At 43.6% G+C, this 18,881-nt stretch overlaps 1 protein-coding gene across 1 annotated transcript in view; it reads right to left on the reverse strand.

Moving 5' to 3' along the window:
- LOC124614075 (protein bric-a-brac 1-like) overlaps positions 1 to 18,881 on the reverse strand; it is an 843,081-nt gene that overhangs the window by 47,962 nt on the left and 776,238 nt on the right. Inside the window, exon 4 of the mRNA XM_047142912.1 lies at positions 12,320 to 12,349. Within this exon, the coding sequence (XP_046998868.1) occupies positions 12,320 to 12,349 (30 nt within the window). The remainder of the gene's footprint in view (positions 1 to 12,319; positions 12,350 to 18,881) is intronic.

Below are 18,881 nucleotides of genomic sequence, written 5' to 3' on the forward strand. Positions count from 1 at the left end.
GAGAAATCAGTACCCAGAACAGCCACCTCTGGCTGTAATAACGGCCTTGATACGCCTGGGCATTGAGTCAAACAGAGCTTGGATGGCGTGTACAGGTACAGCTGCCCATGTAGCTTCAACACGATACCACAGTTCATCAAGAGTAGTGACTGGCGTATTGTGACGAGCCAGTTGCTCGGCCACCATTAACCAGACGTTTTCAATTTGTGAGAGATCTGGAGAATGTGCTGGCCAGGGCAGCAGTCGAACATTTTCTGTATCCAGAAAGGTCCGTACAGGACCTGCAACATGCAGTCGTTCATTATCCAGCTGAAATGTACGGGTTCGCAGGGATCGAATGAAGGGTAGAGCCACGGGTCGTAACACATCTGAAATGTAACGTCCACTGTTCAAAGTGCCGTCAACGCGAACAAGAGGTGACCGAGACGTGTAACCAATGGCACCCCATACCATCACGCTGGGTGATACTCCAGTATGGTGATGACGAATACACGCTTCCAACGTGCGTTCACCGCGATGTCGCCAAACACGGATGCGACCATCATTATGCTGTAAACAGAACCTAGATTCATCCGAAAAAATGACGTTTTGCCATTCGTGCGCCCAGGTTCGTCGTTGAGAACACCATCGCAGGCGCTCCTGTCTGTGATGCAGCGTCAAGGGTAACCGAAGCCATGGTCTCCGAGCTGATAGTCCATGCTGCTGCAAACATCGTCGAACTGTTCGTGCAGATGGTTGTTGTCTTGCAAACGTCCCCATCAATGACTCAGGGATCGAGACGGGGTTGCAAGATCCGTTACAGCCATGCGGATAAGACGCCTGTCATCTCGACTGCTAGTGATACGAGGCCGTTGGGATCCAGCACGGCGTTCCGTATTACCCTCCTGAGCTCTCCGATTCCATATTCCGATAACAGTCATTGAATCTCTACCAACGCGAGCAGAAATTTCGCGATACAATAAACCGCAATCGCGATAGGCTACAATCCGACCATTATCAAAGTCGGGAACGTGATGGTACGCATTTCTCCTCCTTACACGAGCCATCACAACAACGTTTCACCAGGCAACTCCGGTCAACTGCTGTTTGTGTGTGAGAAATCGGTTGGAAACTTTCCTCATGTCAGCACGTTGTAGGTGTCGCCACAGGCGCCAACCTTGTGTGAATGCTCTGAAAAGCTAATCATTTGCATATCACAGTGTCTTCTTCCTGTCGGTTAAATTTCGCGTCTGTAGCACGTCATCTTCGTGATGTAGCAATTTTAATGGCCAGTAGTGTAGCATTTTCTTAAGCAAAAAAAGGGAACCACATCCTAACCACATAAAAGACCCTCATACCACACCACCACCTCCTCTGTACTTCGCTGTTATCAAATAACGTCCTCCGGGCATTCGATAGACCCAAACAGACCCATCGGATAGACATAGGGTATAGCGTGATTCATCACCCCTTCCCTGTCATCTACTGGCCACTGGTGTCGCTCTTGACACAACCACAGCAAGCGTCGTGTAGCAGGGACTCTAGAAGTGTGTGCTTTGCGGGGGGCTGTCCATTGTGTTTAAGTCGCTATGCGGGACTGCTGGTACCACTCTGAAACTCACGAGAGAACCCTTCCGCTGATTTCGTGCGATTTGTTACAGCCACGCTCCACAGTGCTTGACAGTCACTGTCCGTTAGAAGTTGAACTCCGCCTGGTCTCGGTTTAGCTGTCGTTGTTCCTTCCATCTCCACTTCACAGTCACATCACCGAGAGTCCACTTTGGCAGTTTCAGAAGGTTTTAATGTCCCTGAGAGTCTTGTTACTCTGGTGACATCTAACGGCTAGTCAGTCAGCTCTCCTGACCGAACTGTTCTGACGTTGGTGAGGCTTCTCTACTGACAACACGTCACTCCCCGTCACCCCTCTAGTGACATCTAGTGGTGGGAGCAGGAGAAGATTAGTGTTTGACAAGAAGTTTACATTGTGTACAAAGTGTACCTTGCCGCTGGTATCGTGCCACTGCTGAAAATAGTACCTAAGCACATACGTAGAAATTATCATTCGATGTCGAAAAATGTGTTCCGTAGTGTTCCTATCAGGCATGTCTGTGAAGGCAGGCCAACAACTGAAATTTAGCACAAGCTCGGATTAGGGAAGGAAAGCGGCCGTGCCCTTTCGAAGGAACCATCCCGGCACTTGCCTTAAGCGATTTAGGGAAATCACGGAAAACCTAATTCTGGATGGCCGGACGCCGGTTTGAACCGTCGTCCTCCAGAATGCGAGTTCAGTATACTAACCTCTGCACTAACCCGCTCGGGGAATCTGGACATTTTAAACAAGATTTCATGTATTTCTGTTGCTGACTGTTCTTAAGCTTGTAGCTTTCTCTGAGCATTTATCGAGAACTTTAAACATTTGCTCGTTATTGCACTTCACTCAACTTTCCAATTCACGAATATTTGTTTAATTTAATTACTTCTTTAGAAGAAGATGACTCTGTTGAAAAACACTGATGTTGCAACAGCGGCGGAATTAGTTGCTTTTGAGACGAGCAACAGTTTTATTGTTACTGTCGTTTTATCATCGCACCTGCCTGGTAGTTTTCTCTTCAGCTACGTTTATGGTAGCTTAATTGTTCCGTTACGTAATGTGCGAACTGCATTCCATATCGGTTTTCTATTTTACGCATTCATAAACTGGTTTCTTTCAAAGTGTAGTGAACAACACATGACGTTATTTATGTCGATATACGACGTCTTTCTGCAGTTCATCACGTCTTCTGCTGTTTACTATCTATTTCTTGTCCTTAAGAAGAAACGTAATTCTTCACTAAATGTCTGTAGGTTAAAACAAAATTTAACTAAACAGTCCTGTGATGTGCTGTTTCATAACTCTTGTTGTGGTCAGGAAGCATATACGCTGACGAGACAAAGAAACTGATACCCCTGCCTAATATCGTGTAGGGTCCCCCGGGAACACGCACAAGTGCCGCAACAGGACATGGCATGGACTCAACTAATGTCTGAAGTAGTGCTCGAGGGAATTGACGCCATTAATTCAGCAGGGCTCTCTATAAACCCGGAAGAGTACGAGGGGTCGGAGATCTCTTCCGAACAGCACGTTCCAAGGCATCGCAGATATTCTCAATAACGTTCCATGTCTGGGGAGTTGGGTGGCCAGCGGAAGTGTTTAAACTCAGAAGATCGTTCCTGGAGCCACTATGTAGCAATTCAGAACGTGTGGGGTGTCGTATTGTCCTACTGTAATTGCCAAGTCTGTTGGAATGCACAATCGACATGAATGGATGCAGGTGATCAGACAGGATGCTTACGTGCGTGTCACCTGTCATATCTAGACGTATCAAGGTCCCATATCACTCCAACTGCACACGCCCCACTCCATTACAGAGACTCCACCAGCTTCAACAGTCCACTGCTGGCACGCAGGGTCCATGGATTCATGAGGTTGTCTCCATACCCTTGCACGTCCATCCACTCGATACAATTTGAAACGAGGCACGGCTGACCAGGCAACATGTTTCGAGTCATCAACAGTCCGATGTCGGTGGTGACAGGCGCAGGCGAGGCTTAAAGCCTTGTGTCATGCAGTCATCAAGGCTCCACGAGTGGGCCTCCGGCTCCGAAAGCTAATATCGATGTTGTTTCGTTGAATGGTTCATACTTGTTGGTGGCGCAGCATTGAAATCTGCAGCAATTTGCGGAAAGGTTGCACTTCTGTCACTCTGAACGTTTCTCTTCAGTCGTCGTTGGTCCCGTTGTAGCAGGATCTTTTCCCGGCCGCAACTATGACGGAGATTTGATGTTTTATCGGATTTCTGATATTCACGGTACGCTTGTAAATGTTTGTACGGGAAAATCCCCACTTCATCGCTACCTCGGAGATGCTGTGTCCAATCGCTCGGCCGCCGAGTATAACACCACGCTCAAAACTTGATAACCGGCCATTGTAGCAGCAGCAGTAACCCATCTAACAATTGCGCCATACACTTGTCGTCTTATATGGGTGTTGCCGATCGCAGCGGCCATTTCTGCCTGTTTACATATCTCTGTATTTGAATACGCATGCCTATACCAGTTTCTTTAGCGCTTCAGTGTATAACGTCAGATTTGTAATCTTCTTTTTGTTGTTATTGCAATATAATCCTCTACGTACGCTCCCTTTTGTACAAATCAGTACAAACGATACTGATCGCACTCATCAGATATTGTAGTCAACAGTCCGCTTCGTGCTGTCGCAGTGTCTAAAGAAAATGAGCCGAGTGCCACGACTGTGTGTGTGATTAAACCTTACAACTAGAATTTATGTTATAATTCTGGGCGATGAACTCCACGACTGTTGTGAAGAAGCGGTTGATTTCTGTAGAAAATTGTTGGTATTGGCAAGAAGTTTACATTGTGTACAAAGTGTAGCTTGTCCCTGTCGTGAATAAGTGCGTATGCACATAAGTAGAAGTTATCATTCGATACCGAAAAATATGTTCCGTAGGGTTCCTACCAGGCATGTCTTTGAGGGCAGGCCTACAACTGAAATTTAGCATCATGCTGCATAACCCTCCAACACTATAGCTCGTGGCAGGGACAACTCGGGACATAGAAAATACGATTCGTATAGTGGGAAACATAAAATATGTAGAATATTGATGTGATCCTTAATTGGAATGGTATTTCTGTAAGAATAACAGGGACTTCCACGTGAATGTAATCTCTCTCTTCAAGTATTCTTTCTTTTCACTCACCAAATTTACTTTTTTATCATCTTAAATAATAGAGAATTATTACATATGTTTTCGAAATAACGAAATGAACATATCTAGACTGAAGTTGTGGTTTTCAGTCCAAAAAATGGCTCTGAGCACTATGGGACTCAACTGCTGTGGTCATCAGTCCCCTAGAACTTAGAACTGCTTAAACCTAACTAACCTAAGGACATCACACACATCCATGCCCGAGGCAGGATTCGAACCTGCGACCGTAGCAGTCGCACGGTTCCGGACTGCGCGCCTAGAACCGCGAGACCACCGCGGCCGGCGCGGTTTTCAGTCCAAAGTCTTGTTTAATGCAGCTCTCCATGCTACTCTATCCCGTGCAAGCCTCTTCATCTCCGAGTAACTATTGCAACCTACATCCTGCTAAATCTGCTTGCTGCATTCATCTCTTGGTCTCCCTCTACAATTTTAACCGACGCTTTCCTCCAGTACTAAATTGGCGATCTCTTGACGCCTCAGAAAGTGTCCTACCAACGCAAGCGATCCCTTCTTTTAGTCAGGTTGTACCACAAATTTCTCTTCTCCCTAATTCTATTCAGTACCTCCTCATTAGTTACATGATATACCCATCTAATATTCAGCATTCTTCTGTAGCACCACATCTCAAAATCGTCTATTCTCTTTTTGTTTAAATTGTTTATTCTCCATGTTTCACTTCCATACATGGCTACTCTCATACAAATACTTTCAGAAAGGACTTCCTGACATGTAATACAATACTCGATGTTAACAAAGTCCGTTCAACTGCTCTTTTAAGTCCTTTGCTGTCTAGACTGAAAAGAGACTATAAAAACCTTCATAGTAGTTTCTACTGCAAAGTTAACCGTCGTGGGATAGTGGTGTGTTTAGCAGCTTGGACGTCATTTTACTCTATATTTGCTTATCTTGAAAAAGTAGTATTAGTTCACAGACTGAAAAAGGGATAGATGCAATGTGTAGTGTTCATTATTGATATTATCAGTTATCTGCAGGTTCTTAATAGGAGCAGAAATAGGGACAAATCTGTTACAGTCTTACACAAATAAATTAAAGTATTCATGCTAAAATATACAATTAACCAAGGAATGTCCAATCAGGAAACTTTCCTTGTGGCAATAACAGTGTAATAACTAATAATACTCATGAAACCAGTACCGATCCAATGCACTTTTGCTAATTTCCTAAAATGATTTGTTGTTTGATGGCTTGCGACAACTTTATGTAACTTACGGAAACGATCATGCCAAATTTCGAGTTACTTCATTTTTGACTACAAGTTCTGCAGAATGGCTAACTCTTACACAAGGGGGGACTGATGACCTTCGCTGTTTAGTCCCCCTTAAACATCCCAACAACCACCATCTTACACAAGTTTGTGTATCACGCATGGTATGTAGTTCTCGCAAGTAGAAAAAGGGAGATTTAGTACCTACAGCCTCGGCTGCATATTAGTCTTATTTACAAAGTTCCACAGGAAAGATAGAAACTCGCAGTCTCCCCCATCTATGGAAAAGAGACATCTGGCAGTATCTAAAAAAAATTGAAAAGCTATTCATGTCTAAAAATATTAAAAAGCTAAACATGCCTTATTATAAAGTCTCTAATTTCGTAGGTAGCTCATTGTTTTCACCCAAAAAGACAAATTTCATTTTGTAAGGTTCTACTTGAAGTATTTTCTCTTAAACTTACTAGATCAGGAGCATCTCATGGGAAATGCAAACTCTAATACAAGTCCAGTTGTAAACACTGCACACTTCCCTCAATGTGCTGGAAAGTATCCACACACATAAACCTGTTTTATTTGTGATTGACAGATGGGAATAGGGAGTGCCAACCAACCCGCTTTGCAGGGAAGTCTACATGTCAGGGGTAAGAAATGATTTTTCCTGACTCTGACATGTTGGCTGTCCTGCACAACAGGCATGTTGTGGAAGTAATATTGGCCTGCTTTATTGCACCGTAGAAACAGGGATGAAGAGGTGAACAGACAGAGGGAGGAAGAGATGGATACAAAAAGGGCGAGTGTGAGCTGTGTTTAACACATATGTCGGTCATGCTGGGAGAAAAGGCCATTAGAGCAATAAAGACAGGCTGCCTCCAACCTCTCTTGTTCGTTCAGATGTTACTAGCAAAATAATTTCAGTCGAAAGAAAGGAAAGAAGATCAGGGTTTAACAATGCGTCGATAGCTGAGTCATTAGACACAGAGCACACGCTTGGATTGCGGAAGGAAATGTTCTGTTATTCATCTTAAGTGATTTACAGACGTATAGAAAAGAAAAGCAGTCGTTAGTCCGAAGATTGTTTTGAACAAAACAGTGCTTTATTAGGTATGATGCTATTGGAGGTGATATACCATTGTCTTCCTCCAACCTCTGAAGTGACTTACCTAGCCAGTTATAGGGGGACCTACAGTCTGACATGGACTAAGAACCACAGTGCAACATGGCCTTTTCCGCATCAACAAACATTGTCAAAGGTGAAAGAAGTGATAAGTGACAGATAAAAATCCTAGGACTGACCAGGGATCGAACACAATATCTTTTGATTTGTAGTCTGGCACTTTGCACAGAGTCATCGAATCTGAATCACGGAAAACCTAAATCTGGATGGCTGTCCGGGGATTTGAACTGTCGTCAGCCTGAGTGCGAGACCGATGTGTTTTTTACCCATACATGACCTTAATGTCATTCACCTCGTATGGATAAAACGTATTTCGAAAAGCAATGTCTACTTCTGCTGACGAGTCAGTTTTGTTTACGAAATGTATTTGTGTGGTATAAATCAATTCAAACCAGAGTTGTTCTATACATAACAACATCTAAAAGTACCGGTTGTCAGCGTTTATGGTGTCTCATATAAGAATTTGGCGTCTGACCAACTGTTCCACAGCAGAGGGGGGAACGCATAACTGCTGGTTGCTCACATGGCGTTGCAAAGAAGTTAAGCACATCTCAACGATGTTGAACTCGTTAGAGATATGAGTCCAGTGTCTTAACCAATGAGTTACACCGTCTGGCAAAAGTACATTAGAGTTATACGTATGTATAAAGTTCATTAATCGTAACGGCTCTTCAGTGCAGTGACGCCCCTCCCTTAATTAAAATGCATTTGTTGGCAGTACACTTCTTCAGTGTCATGCACCGCTGTTAGAGTTGTGAGATCAAATACATCGCATGAGAGACGTGTTTTGAAACGTGTTTCTATTAAAGGAGATAAATGTGAGGCAGTTCAAACTTCCGATATCTGGAAGCAGGAATAGTCTTTACTGTGCACACGCAACGCTGACGAGGGGCAGAAGCTGCTGTGGAGTGAGCAGCTAGTTCATCCTACACTAACAATAAGTAGGAGGGCTCGCCATTGTCCACGGCACTGCGTTCCAATTACAGAACCACTAACTCCACGATGAGGCAGCCGGATCATAGTCCTGCAGTCGGGTGACGAACAAAGGCACCGCAGCGCAAAAGCGTAGCCTAGTTTACGCCCCATGGTTTCATTCCAAGCCACGTCACGTCACTAGTGTATGTGTGTGGAAGGCCAGCAAATGTCAACATTGATTTCCAGTCACTGATGGCCGTGTATTGAATCGAACCTTTTTTCATGAAGATTGGCCGACTCTTACTACTAATCCAGAATGAGATTTTCACTCTGCAGCGGAGTGTGCGCTGATATGAAACTTCCTGGCAGATTAAAACTGTGTGCCCGACCGAGACTCGAACTCGGGACCTTTGCCTTTCGCGGGCAAGTGCTCTACCAACTGAGCTACCGAAGCACGACTCACGCCCGGTACTCACAGCTTTACTTCTGCCAGTACCTCGTCTCCTACCTTCCAAACTTTACAGAAGCTCTCCTGCGAACCTTGCAGAACTAGCACTCCTGAAAGAAAGGATATTGCGGAGACATGGCTTAGCCACAGCCTGGGGGATGTTTCCAGAATGAGATTTTCACTCTGCAGCGGAGTGTGCGCTGATATGAAACTTGCCCGCGAAAGGCAAAGGTCCCGAGTTCGAGTCTCGGTCGGGCACACAGTTTTAATCTGCCAGGAAGTTTCATATCAGCGCACACTCCGCTGCAGAGTGAAAATCTCATTCTGGAAACATCCCCCAGGCTGTGGCTAAGCCATGTCTCCGCAATATCCTTTCTTTCAGGAGTGCTAGTTCTGCAAGGTTCGCAGGAGAGCTTCTGTAAAGTTTGGAAGGTAGGAGACGAGGTACTGGCAGAAGTAAAGCTGTGAGTACCGGGCGTGAGTCGTGCTTCGGTAGCTCAGTTGGTAGAGCACTTGCCCGCGAAAGGCAAAGGTCCCGAGTTCGAGTCTCGGTCGGGCACACAGTTTTAATCTGCCAGGAAGTTTCATATCAGCGCACACTCCGCTGCAGAGTGAAAATCTCATTCTGGAAACATCCCCCAGGCTGTGGCTAAGCCATGTCTCCGCAATATCCTTTCTTTCAGGAGTGCTAGTTCTGCAAGGTTCGCAGGAGAGCTTCTGTAAAGTTTGGAAGGTAGGAGACGAGGTACTGGCAGAAGTAAAGCTGTGAGTACCGGGCGTGAGTCGTGCTTCGGTAGCTCAGTTGGTAGAGCACTTGCCCGCGAAAGGCAAAGGTCCCGAGTTCGAGTCTCGGTCGGGCACACAGTTTTAATCTGCCAGGAAGTTTCATATCAGCGCACACTCCGCTGCAGAGTGAAAATCTCATTCTGGAAACATCCCCCAGGCTGCGGCTAAGCCATGTCTCCGCAATATCCTTTCTTTCAGGAGTGCTAGTTCTGCAAGGTTCGCAGGAGAGCTTCTGTAAAGTTTGGAAGGTAGGAGACGAGGTACTGGCAGAAGTAAAGCTGTGAGTACCGGGCGTGAGTCGTGCTTCGGTAGCTCAGTTGGTAGAGCACTTGCCCGCGAAAGGCAAAGGTCCCGAGTTCGAGTCTCGGTCGGGCACACAGTTTTAATCTGCCAGGAAGTTTCATATCAGCGCACACTCCGCTGCAGAGTGAAAATCTCATTCTGGAAACATCCCCCAGGCTGTGGCTAAGCCATGTCTCCGCAATATCCTTTCTTTCAGGAGTGCTAGTTCTGCAAGGTTCGCAGGAGAGCTTCTGTAAAGTTTGGAAGGTAGGAGACGAGGTACTGGCAGAAGTAAAGCTGTGAGTACCGGGCGTGAGTCGTGCTTCGGTAGCTCAGTTGGTAGAGCACTTGCCCGCGAAAGGCAAAGGTCCCGAGTTCGAGTCTCGGTCGGGCACACAGTTTTAATCTGCCAGGAAGTTTCTTACTACTAATGTTAGGGGATTGTCATCTGCTAAGAATTTTACCTGATTACGGTTTTGCCGAAGGACTAGAAGTTGTCTATTTCATGGATGATAGTTAATAGATAAATATAACTTGGCCACTGTTATTCACGTTATGGCGTATAACCTATGTAGCCCTGAGAGACAGCTCCTAGACGAAGTATTTGTTTAGACAAGCAGAGACTTTCCAATATTTTCAGCACGCACCTTAGTCTAAAGCACAAAAAAGTGGAATAATGCGATTAAATAGACGCATATTCCACATTAGTTTATTATCTGATCGGTGATAAGTCACTGGAATGTATTTAAAGGGGAGTTTCGCGGTTAAAAGTGAATTTACGTTGAATAGTCAAATGAATGAAATGATAAAAAAAAATTACGTCTATTCCTGAAAAGATACGGGAACTGCTGAATAAGGTGCCTGGCCCTTCGGAATTCCTTTTAGATTTTAATATGAGTACGCTGCAGAATTACTCCCTTTCTTTGCTTACATTTCTGGCGAACTTAACATACAGCAAAGAGTACAGACAACTGAGAAATGCGCAGGTTACTTTCGCTTATAAGAATGGTAAAATACCAGTTGTGCAAAATTGTATACAGGGTGAATCACCCACAACTTGAACCGCAAACGTTGAGGAAACGGAAAGTGCTATTGATGTGCGGTTTTCACAGAATGGATTGGTAGTCAGGGACTAGTATTGTAAGCCAATAAACAGATTGAAATAATACTTATAAATCGTATTTTTGTACAAATATACAGTTTTTAAGTGGAGCAGTGCCTGCAGACGTTGACAAACTAAAAGTAGTGTAAATCAGAACGTCAGTGGTGTTCGTTGCAAGATTCTAGTGAGAGCCGTTTACAAGATATGGTATTTTGAAACATTTCCACACTGACACCTGTTGTATCATTCAGCCTGCATTGTTGCTAGGTACGATGTGGTTATGTTCGATTAAAGTGTGGTTTTGTGTTCCTTCAGTGTATCGCGAGTCAGTCAGTATGTGACAGTCCAAGCGGCCTGAACAGATGGCTCTAAGGTATGTCAACGGCGAAACGTTAAATCTCTTGTCGTGTTATATTTTGTTGTATTATTCTTTGTGTAACAGCAAAGATAGATTTTTGTTTTGTGACGTATTAGGCAAAACCATGATCTGCAAAGTGTGGAACACGTCGCCAGTTAAATCGCTCTACGTGTTTTAAAAATTGGCAGCTTTATGTATGATTAAGGACTGCTAGAAAATCGCGCGCGAGCCGCTGTAAGGTCGGTGACACACGAGGACGATTAGGATTTTAAGTCCCGTCGACAACGAGGTCATTAGGTGCTGGATTGGGGATTGGGTAAGGATGGGAAAGGAAATCGGCTGGGTCCTTTTCAAAGGAATCATCCAGGCATTTGCCTGGAGCGATTTGTGGGACCCGCAAGAAACCTAAATCTTGATGTCCGGACGCAGATCTGAACACTCTCGGTAGAGGTGGCGCAGTGCTGTGTGAGGAATCACAACTGAACACTGCACCGGCGTCCTTGACAAAGTGTTATGAGAATTATTACGCGTATCCCCTACGTTTAATGGATTTAATATATTTTCTGTGTCCCAATTTTTACACTGTCCAATCTAGCCACTGTTACGTATGATGTTGATGATAATGACGAAATGATGAGGACAACACAAACACCCAGTCCCTGGGCAGATAAAATCCCCAACCCAGCCAGGAATCGAACCCGGGTCCCCATGATCCAGAGGCAATCTGTTTCAGTCTGAAACAATTCGACGCGTATTTCAAAGACATCCAAGTAATTATAGGTTTGGATTCGCAAACAATCTCAGCATGGAACTCTGCTTAATACAAATGAGCTCTCCTTAATACAAATGAGAAATCACTCACTGAAAATCACTGAAGCGTGACAAAATTTGTGTAGTTCCATGAAATGTGTGAAAGTCCTTGAGAGTTTCGAGACATCGCTGAATAATGTGCAATTATGTGTAAAACTGCGATGTTTTGTATCTATTCTTGGAATAAAAGTTTCTTAGTATATTTTGTTGCTTCTGTCTATCCAATATATTTGTATTTGTACTTATATACGCTGTATCGAAAACAAAACATGACTCGTATAGTAGGGATTTAAGCGTAAGATTCAGTAAACTGGACTGTTGATTCTTATGTATTTTAAAGGTCTGTCATCGCGCGTTACACTGTGTTTAAGACTTCACAGATATAATGGTTTTATCTTTATGTAAGTAATGATGTCTACATCTATGGCTACCTCGTGGGCAGTCGTAATATATTTCTGACGGAGAACCAACCTGAGTACTGTCCACCGGACCGTGACCATCCTGCAAAGCAAGAAAGGAAAACAAGTGAATAAATAAAACTGAAAAGTGCACCGCGTTGGCACAAGCTGCACACGCCACTGTTATACATTCTCTGAATGCCACAATAAAATAAATTAACAAGTCTCCAGCTGCAGTGCCTGCAGGAAATTCGGAAATAAAAGTCAACCTCGTATCTCCAACTCCAAGTGAGGGAGAAAGACTGGTAGCACTGCTTCGGACGGTTTGCGTCTGAACGAATGCAGCAGAATAACTGCCGAGGATGACGCTACGAATTTGTCTTAGCAGCTCAAGAAGACTAACCCTTGTGCAAGAGTTGAGAGAAAAGTTATGCGAATAAAGAACAAATTCCTGCGAACGATTACATAGAGGCACATGTGCAACTGAAAGAGAGAGATATTTGCCACTTTTAAATCTACTTAAATTAAATGACACCAATATTCAAACGAAAGAACACTGTCAACAGAAATAAGGGTACATCGATTTATGTCCACTGTTATACAACTTACAACATGCAAATATTTTTCAACAGCTGAAATAAACTGATAGAGAACTGATAGGCAAATACGAAGAAACAACGTGTAATTACAAAAATCGAACAGAACGCTCTCAGTGTAAGCACGAAAACAAGTAGACGATCAGTGTAACAAACATTTTGCATGATTCAGAAGTGGAACAGAAATAAAATGTAAAACAGGGAAATCAACGATACATGCGGGATACTGAGAACAGTGTAGATGAAATTACTGATACGACAACAAGTAACCGATTGAACAAGAAGGTAAACACCACACAACAGACTAGAATGCAAAGTTTTGCTGAACCTCAGAGGCAAGATGAAAAAAAAAGGAAGAAAATCTACGTCTGGAGTGAACGTTAACCAATAATCTTTTTACCGCTGGTGGATTAAGAAATGAGATTTAGCAAGGGAAGATGGTACCGTTTTTCGGAAGGGTTAACTTCAATTTACTCTTCAGTTATCCTAGTTTTGGGTTTACGTTGTTTGCTTAAATCTGCCATACGTAAACTAGCATAATCCGATTACTTCACCCACTTCAGTCCATAACTGAGCTAGCGTCCACCTGTAACTATGAGGTTAAAATCTAGAAAGAGGAAAAACAAACACGTGCGAGATTAGTCAGAGATTGTTCCCATATTTCACGGAGCACTGGTGTCTAGAGTAAGAAGTTACGTGGGATTCATACGATAATACAGCGTTCTTAATCCTGCCGGAGAAGACAATGACACTATCCAACAATGTACGTTAGAGATAACGAACAACAAACTTCGCAGTCTTTTTTAATTGAAGTTACATATTAGTGACCTCGCTTAGTGAAACACAGGAGCTCAAAAAGAAACTTTTGGCTGTAAGAAGGCTGAAGAACTTTCAGGGTCGTACAAGCTTCCGACGAGGACTCTAGGAAAAAAATAATAAATAAAGTAACGCTATATTGAATATAAGTAGTCCGTAGCAACAAAGCAGCGAAAACAACCGACCATTAGCACATTACATACAATAATTTTTCCATTATTGTGAACAAGTAACCTTCGATAATACTAATCTGACATCAGAAACGACACTAGTAAATGACATGAAGCCACATTTAAGCATGTTCACAGTTTCTGCAGTTGCCGTGATATCAGCATCATAAGAGTCGATGAGAGCTTTGTGTATTCCCTTGTTCCCTTTGAAACTCATCCTGAATAAGTTTTATTTAATTATAAGGGATAATTGTGTGCAATAAGCCTCAACTCCTAAAGCCAAAGCCTTATTTGCCCTGGGTGTAAACATTTCGAATCCTTTAGGGGGACAGAGTTTACGCTCGGAATGTCAGTGGCAGCGTAATAAAGACGGGGGTGTATAGTTTATGGTTACAGCCTGCATGATAACGTCCTCAATTAAATGCTTAACTTCTACGCGTTATCCTATGATCTGTCGACGTTGGCAGTTATGCATCCATCGGGTGCAAACGGTAAGTCTGATACTCCTTTTGTTGCGGGATATGGGATGATAGAGGATGACAGGATGTGGGAAGGCAGGAGGTATGGACTTTGCCTACCTTCGATTCCAATCATAAGAGGAGGAGCCTCTTTCGAATCAGAGTCCTCTCATCCAGTTTTAGGTTTCCTATCATTTCCCTAAGCCAGTTCGGGAGAATACAAAGTAACTCACATGGGGTCCTTCCATATACCCCTATACTTATGCTAGTGTCTGGTCTCACGTGATCTTTTTAGAAAAAAAAAAAGCTAAATCTTCACGGGAAAGGAAATAAGCGCAGTATGTGGCATTCTGTTTACTTTCGATAACTTCATTTACTTCCAGTGGGAAACTCGAGACATATTCAGCTACATTGCTCACATGCACGTACCTGTATGAATCTGTGCAGGTGCTGAAACCTTTCGGTGGATGAAAAAACCTCTTGATTCCATCAGCGGTTAATTCTGAGACAGTTTTGACGGGTATAATACGGATAACAGCGTTTTTAATGATTCTTCCAGCCTGACTACAAAAACGACCGCTGCGTTGTCGCAAAGTTACGTAGTTGGATCTTTCTGGGAATCGGGTTCTATGATGTTGGCGAAATGCCATTCAACAGGGCCGCATGCAGATCTGAATAATTTATACGATATTTACTTGGAGCCGCTGTGGTAGATCATAACAGACAAATATCGGTTCAGAAGAAACTTGCTTAATACGAATTTTTTTAAGTGCAGAGATCTCTGACTGCGGTTTATTGCAATTCTGACCAGGCAGAGGCTCTCACAGCCGACGTCGTTGGCAATATGACATGGTTTGCCAGCTTGTTCTGTGAAGTAGCTAAGGTAGCTTCTGGGTATTGGACGACAGTAAATTGCTAACGGAGGGTGAACCAGTGCAAGGGGCTGTACTTAATCGTTCCGGTGTTGATGCAGAGTGCACGTCATTCAGTGCAGGCTGCAAATGCGCTGCGTGAAGCGTCCACACTGTTCGGCATTTCTGTGCACTGCATCTGTTTGCTGCGTGTGTAATGTCCATTCTAAGGAAATCTCAACGCTTAGAGGAAAATCGACATAGGCGAGCACAGTCTGCTCCGTAAACCCGCTTCTTGTGCTGGTTTTTTCGTAAATAACCGCAGGAAATCTTGTCTTGTTCATTACAATGATTTCCTCTGAAATTTGTGGTTAGAAAGGTGAAAAATATGGGGAAAACAAATTCCATTAAGTGCGTAAGGAAAGTATTCTAACGAATAAAGCTACCGGTTATTAATTTTAACTTCTCAGCAGTTACAAACACACAAACTATTTTCAAATTATTTCGTAATTTTCATGGACGCTATACGGTGGCACCTGATGTCCAGTAAATGTCTAGAGCTAACTAGAAGAAGATTTCACCACATATGGAGATGGCATCAGGGTATTGCACAACAATTAATTTCCCTATGTTATCTAAGTTTTCTTTCTTAGACTTTAGCGTCCTGTTGACGAACTCTTTAGGGTAGGGGGCGCAAGCACAGATAAATAATACTGAAAGACACGTATCGACTGCATCTCGTTACAAGAAACATTCCAGTATTCACACGTGCCATCTAGAGAAAACTGCACAAAATCTAAATAGTCTGTAACTTACTGGAAGCAGACTATCATCTATTGACTCAAAATTTGGCACTTGGAATCACAATCTGGCGAACACGATTTACTCGTATTTATTAAAATATTAAGCAAAAAATAAGCTACATTATCCATATGAATAAGAAAAGTCACTTCGAATTTTCTTTTCCTGTGTTTTACATAGTTCGTTCTTGTACAGATGACACCTGCTTCGATGTAATGATTTTCTAACTTAAATATCTACAGTGATACCGTAGTGTGTATGTGTGATGACAAATATGAATAAGGACACAAGAGAAACACAAATAATCCACGACGAGTCGCACAGCATACTTTGGTACGGAAACACAAGGAATCGACTTCAACCACTCTTCTGGAGACTAAGAGTCTAGTTTTGATTGATTGTTGGTATTGAAACTGTAGGTGATGGAACTAAGTTGGACGAGGGCCTGACGATGTGAAAAAAACGTCAAATTATTACAAACGCGTGAAAATAAGCAGTTAAAAACTCTTCTAAATTTACTGACAGATTTAAATTTATTGACTGCCCAAACCTCGAACACGAATCAGAAATCTCCGTGAAAGGATTATTGTATACTGCAGACAGATGCAAGTCACGCCGTCTTTAGCAATCACATTAGGCTTACTTGTCTCTCACTGGCTTTTTTTGGTTATTTTATTTTGTAGGGTTCTGACCTGAGGATCTTTACACCCAACTTTTGTGTAGCTCACATAACATCACAATATTGGGGCAAAACATTTACTACGGATGTAGTAAAAATGCCACAACATGATAAAGTTTAGATGAACATATATTCAATGCTTATAATGACTAGTTCATCATCAAATTTTGAACAATGGTAGATTCACAAGACTCCTTAGACGTAAGTACTGGACAACATGCAAAATATCAAAATATTATTTACAATGATGGTTCAAATGGCTCTGAGCACTATGGGACTCAACTGCTGTGGTCATCAGTCCCCTAGAACTTAGAACTACTTTAACCTAACTAACCTAAGGACATCACACACATCCATGCCCGAGGCAGGATTCGAACCTGCGACCGTAGCAGTCGCACGGTTCCGGACTGCGCGCCTAGAACCGCGAGACCACCGCGGCCGGCATTTACAATGATGTTGGACCCGTAACATACGAGCAAGAATATGTGATTACAAAGTTTATGGTATTGTATAACAGCATCACTTTGTATTATTGACCTGGGAATAGCACAAACACGGAGGCTCATGTTTGTGCTGGTCATGGAGGTCATATGTGGACAATTGACTAATTAATGCGAGTTTCTAACGTGACATGGAGCATTTTTATTATTCCCAGTGCCTTATTGTCCGCAGCTCGTGGGTGGATTTGCTGCCTCTGGACTGAGGGTCGCGGGTTCGATTCCCGGCCAAGTCAGAGATTTTCTTCGCTCTGAGGCAGGGGGTGGGATGGGCTACTGGGAGTTTCTTTGTTTTACTTATTTAATCTCATCTTCATCGACACCGAAGTCGGAGAAGTGGCGTCAAGTATGACGGGCAGTCAAATGGAAACCGAACAGCCGCCACAACGGGACCTTGGGATGGTTCCATTGAAAAGTAATCACCACCCGCGTTAAGTCATTTATCCCACTGGGAAACGGGTCGATCGATTCCTGTTTCGTAAAACGCGGTCGGTCGTTGAAGCATCGACAACCGCACGCACTAGTGCAGTTCCTCGTCCGACTGAAACCGGTGTCCACGCTTGTCTTTCTTCTGGTCGCCAAATATTTGAAAATCACAATGTGAAATATATGGGCTGTAAGGAGGATACTGCAGTGTTTCCCAAACAAATCGCTGATGGGTAGTCTTCGTGCGACTGGCAGTGTGGGGGCGGGTGTCATCGTGCAAGAGAGTGATTCCGTCCGACAGCATTCCTGGGTGTTTTTGACTGTATGGCGCGTCGCTGTTTCTGCAAAAAGTGTCTCCACAGCGCTGCGCACTGGTTGTGGGGGCCCTGCACCCGAAGGAGGAGATCACCATGACCTTACTGGAGAGTGTATGAACAACTTCAGATTTCTTTGGCGGGGGAGATGTGGGATGCCCCACTGTTAGTTTTTCCGTCTGCCCTCGGGCTGTCGGACGGAATCATCTATTTGCACAATAACACCCACCACAGCGCCAGTCGGATGAAGGCTACACTTCAGCGATTTGGTTGGTAAACAATGCAACATCCCCCTTAGAGCCCTGATCTTTCAACGTCTTTGGCGACCAGAAGAAAGACATGCATGGACGTTGGTTTCAGCCGGACGAGTATATGCAAGAGTGGGTCAGTTGTGGGTCCGTCAGCTGCCGACCGCGTTCTACAGTACAGGAACTGATCCTCTCGTCTCCCAGTGGGATAAATGACTTGTCTTTTGAACAGAACCTTTCCGTAGTCCCTTCGTCGTAGGTGCTCGGTTTTCATTTGACAACCTCTTATAGAAAGAACAACCCCAGATGGGGCTGGATGAGTCTCCCGGCTAATAATGCCATGTCATCATTTCATCATTTCAGTGTCTTGTTTTGATAACCCTGAAGTTTGTTAATATGCGTAGACGCAGTATGTCCCCATGTGGGTCAGGCAGACAACATTCCTGGTTTTATTTTTTATTTGTAAAGTAGGAGTCTGTTTTTCTCATTTAGAGATGATTTTCTTTGTATTAAGGGACATAAGGCAGCTAACAATCCGTCGCCGCTTTATTAGTTACGTCTGTTTGTTCCTGAAAGGTAAGGCCTTTCTCCAAGTGAACTCCAAGACATTTAGCGAATTCAGTCCAAGGAATACTATCATTGAATAAGAGCAGCAGAGTTAGTAAATCATGTCTTTTCTAGGATAAAAGGTTGCTTGACTTTTGCCCACCTTTACTTTGATCCGGAATTCAGTTAACCATTTTCGAAACAGTAATAGAGCCCGTTAGAGTTTGCTGTGA

The sequence above is a fragment of the Schistocerca americana genome, chromosome 4, assembly GCF_021461395.2.
Source record: "Schistocerca americana isolate TAMUIC-IGC-003095 chromosome 4, iqSchAmer2.1, whole genome shotgun sequence".
NCBI lineage: Eukaryota > Metazoa > Arthropoda > Insecta > Orthoptera > Acrididae > Schistocerca > Schistocerca americana.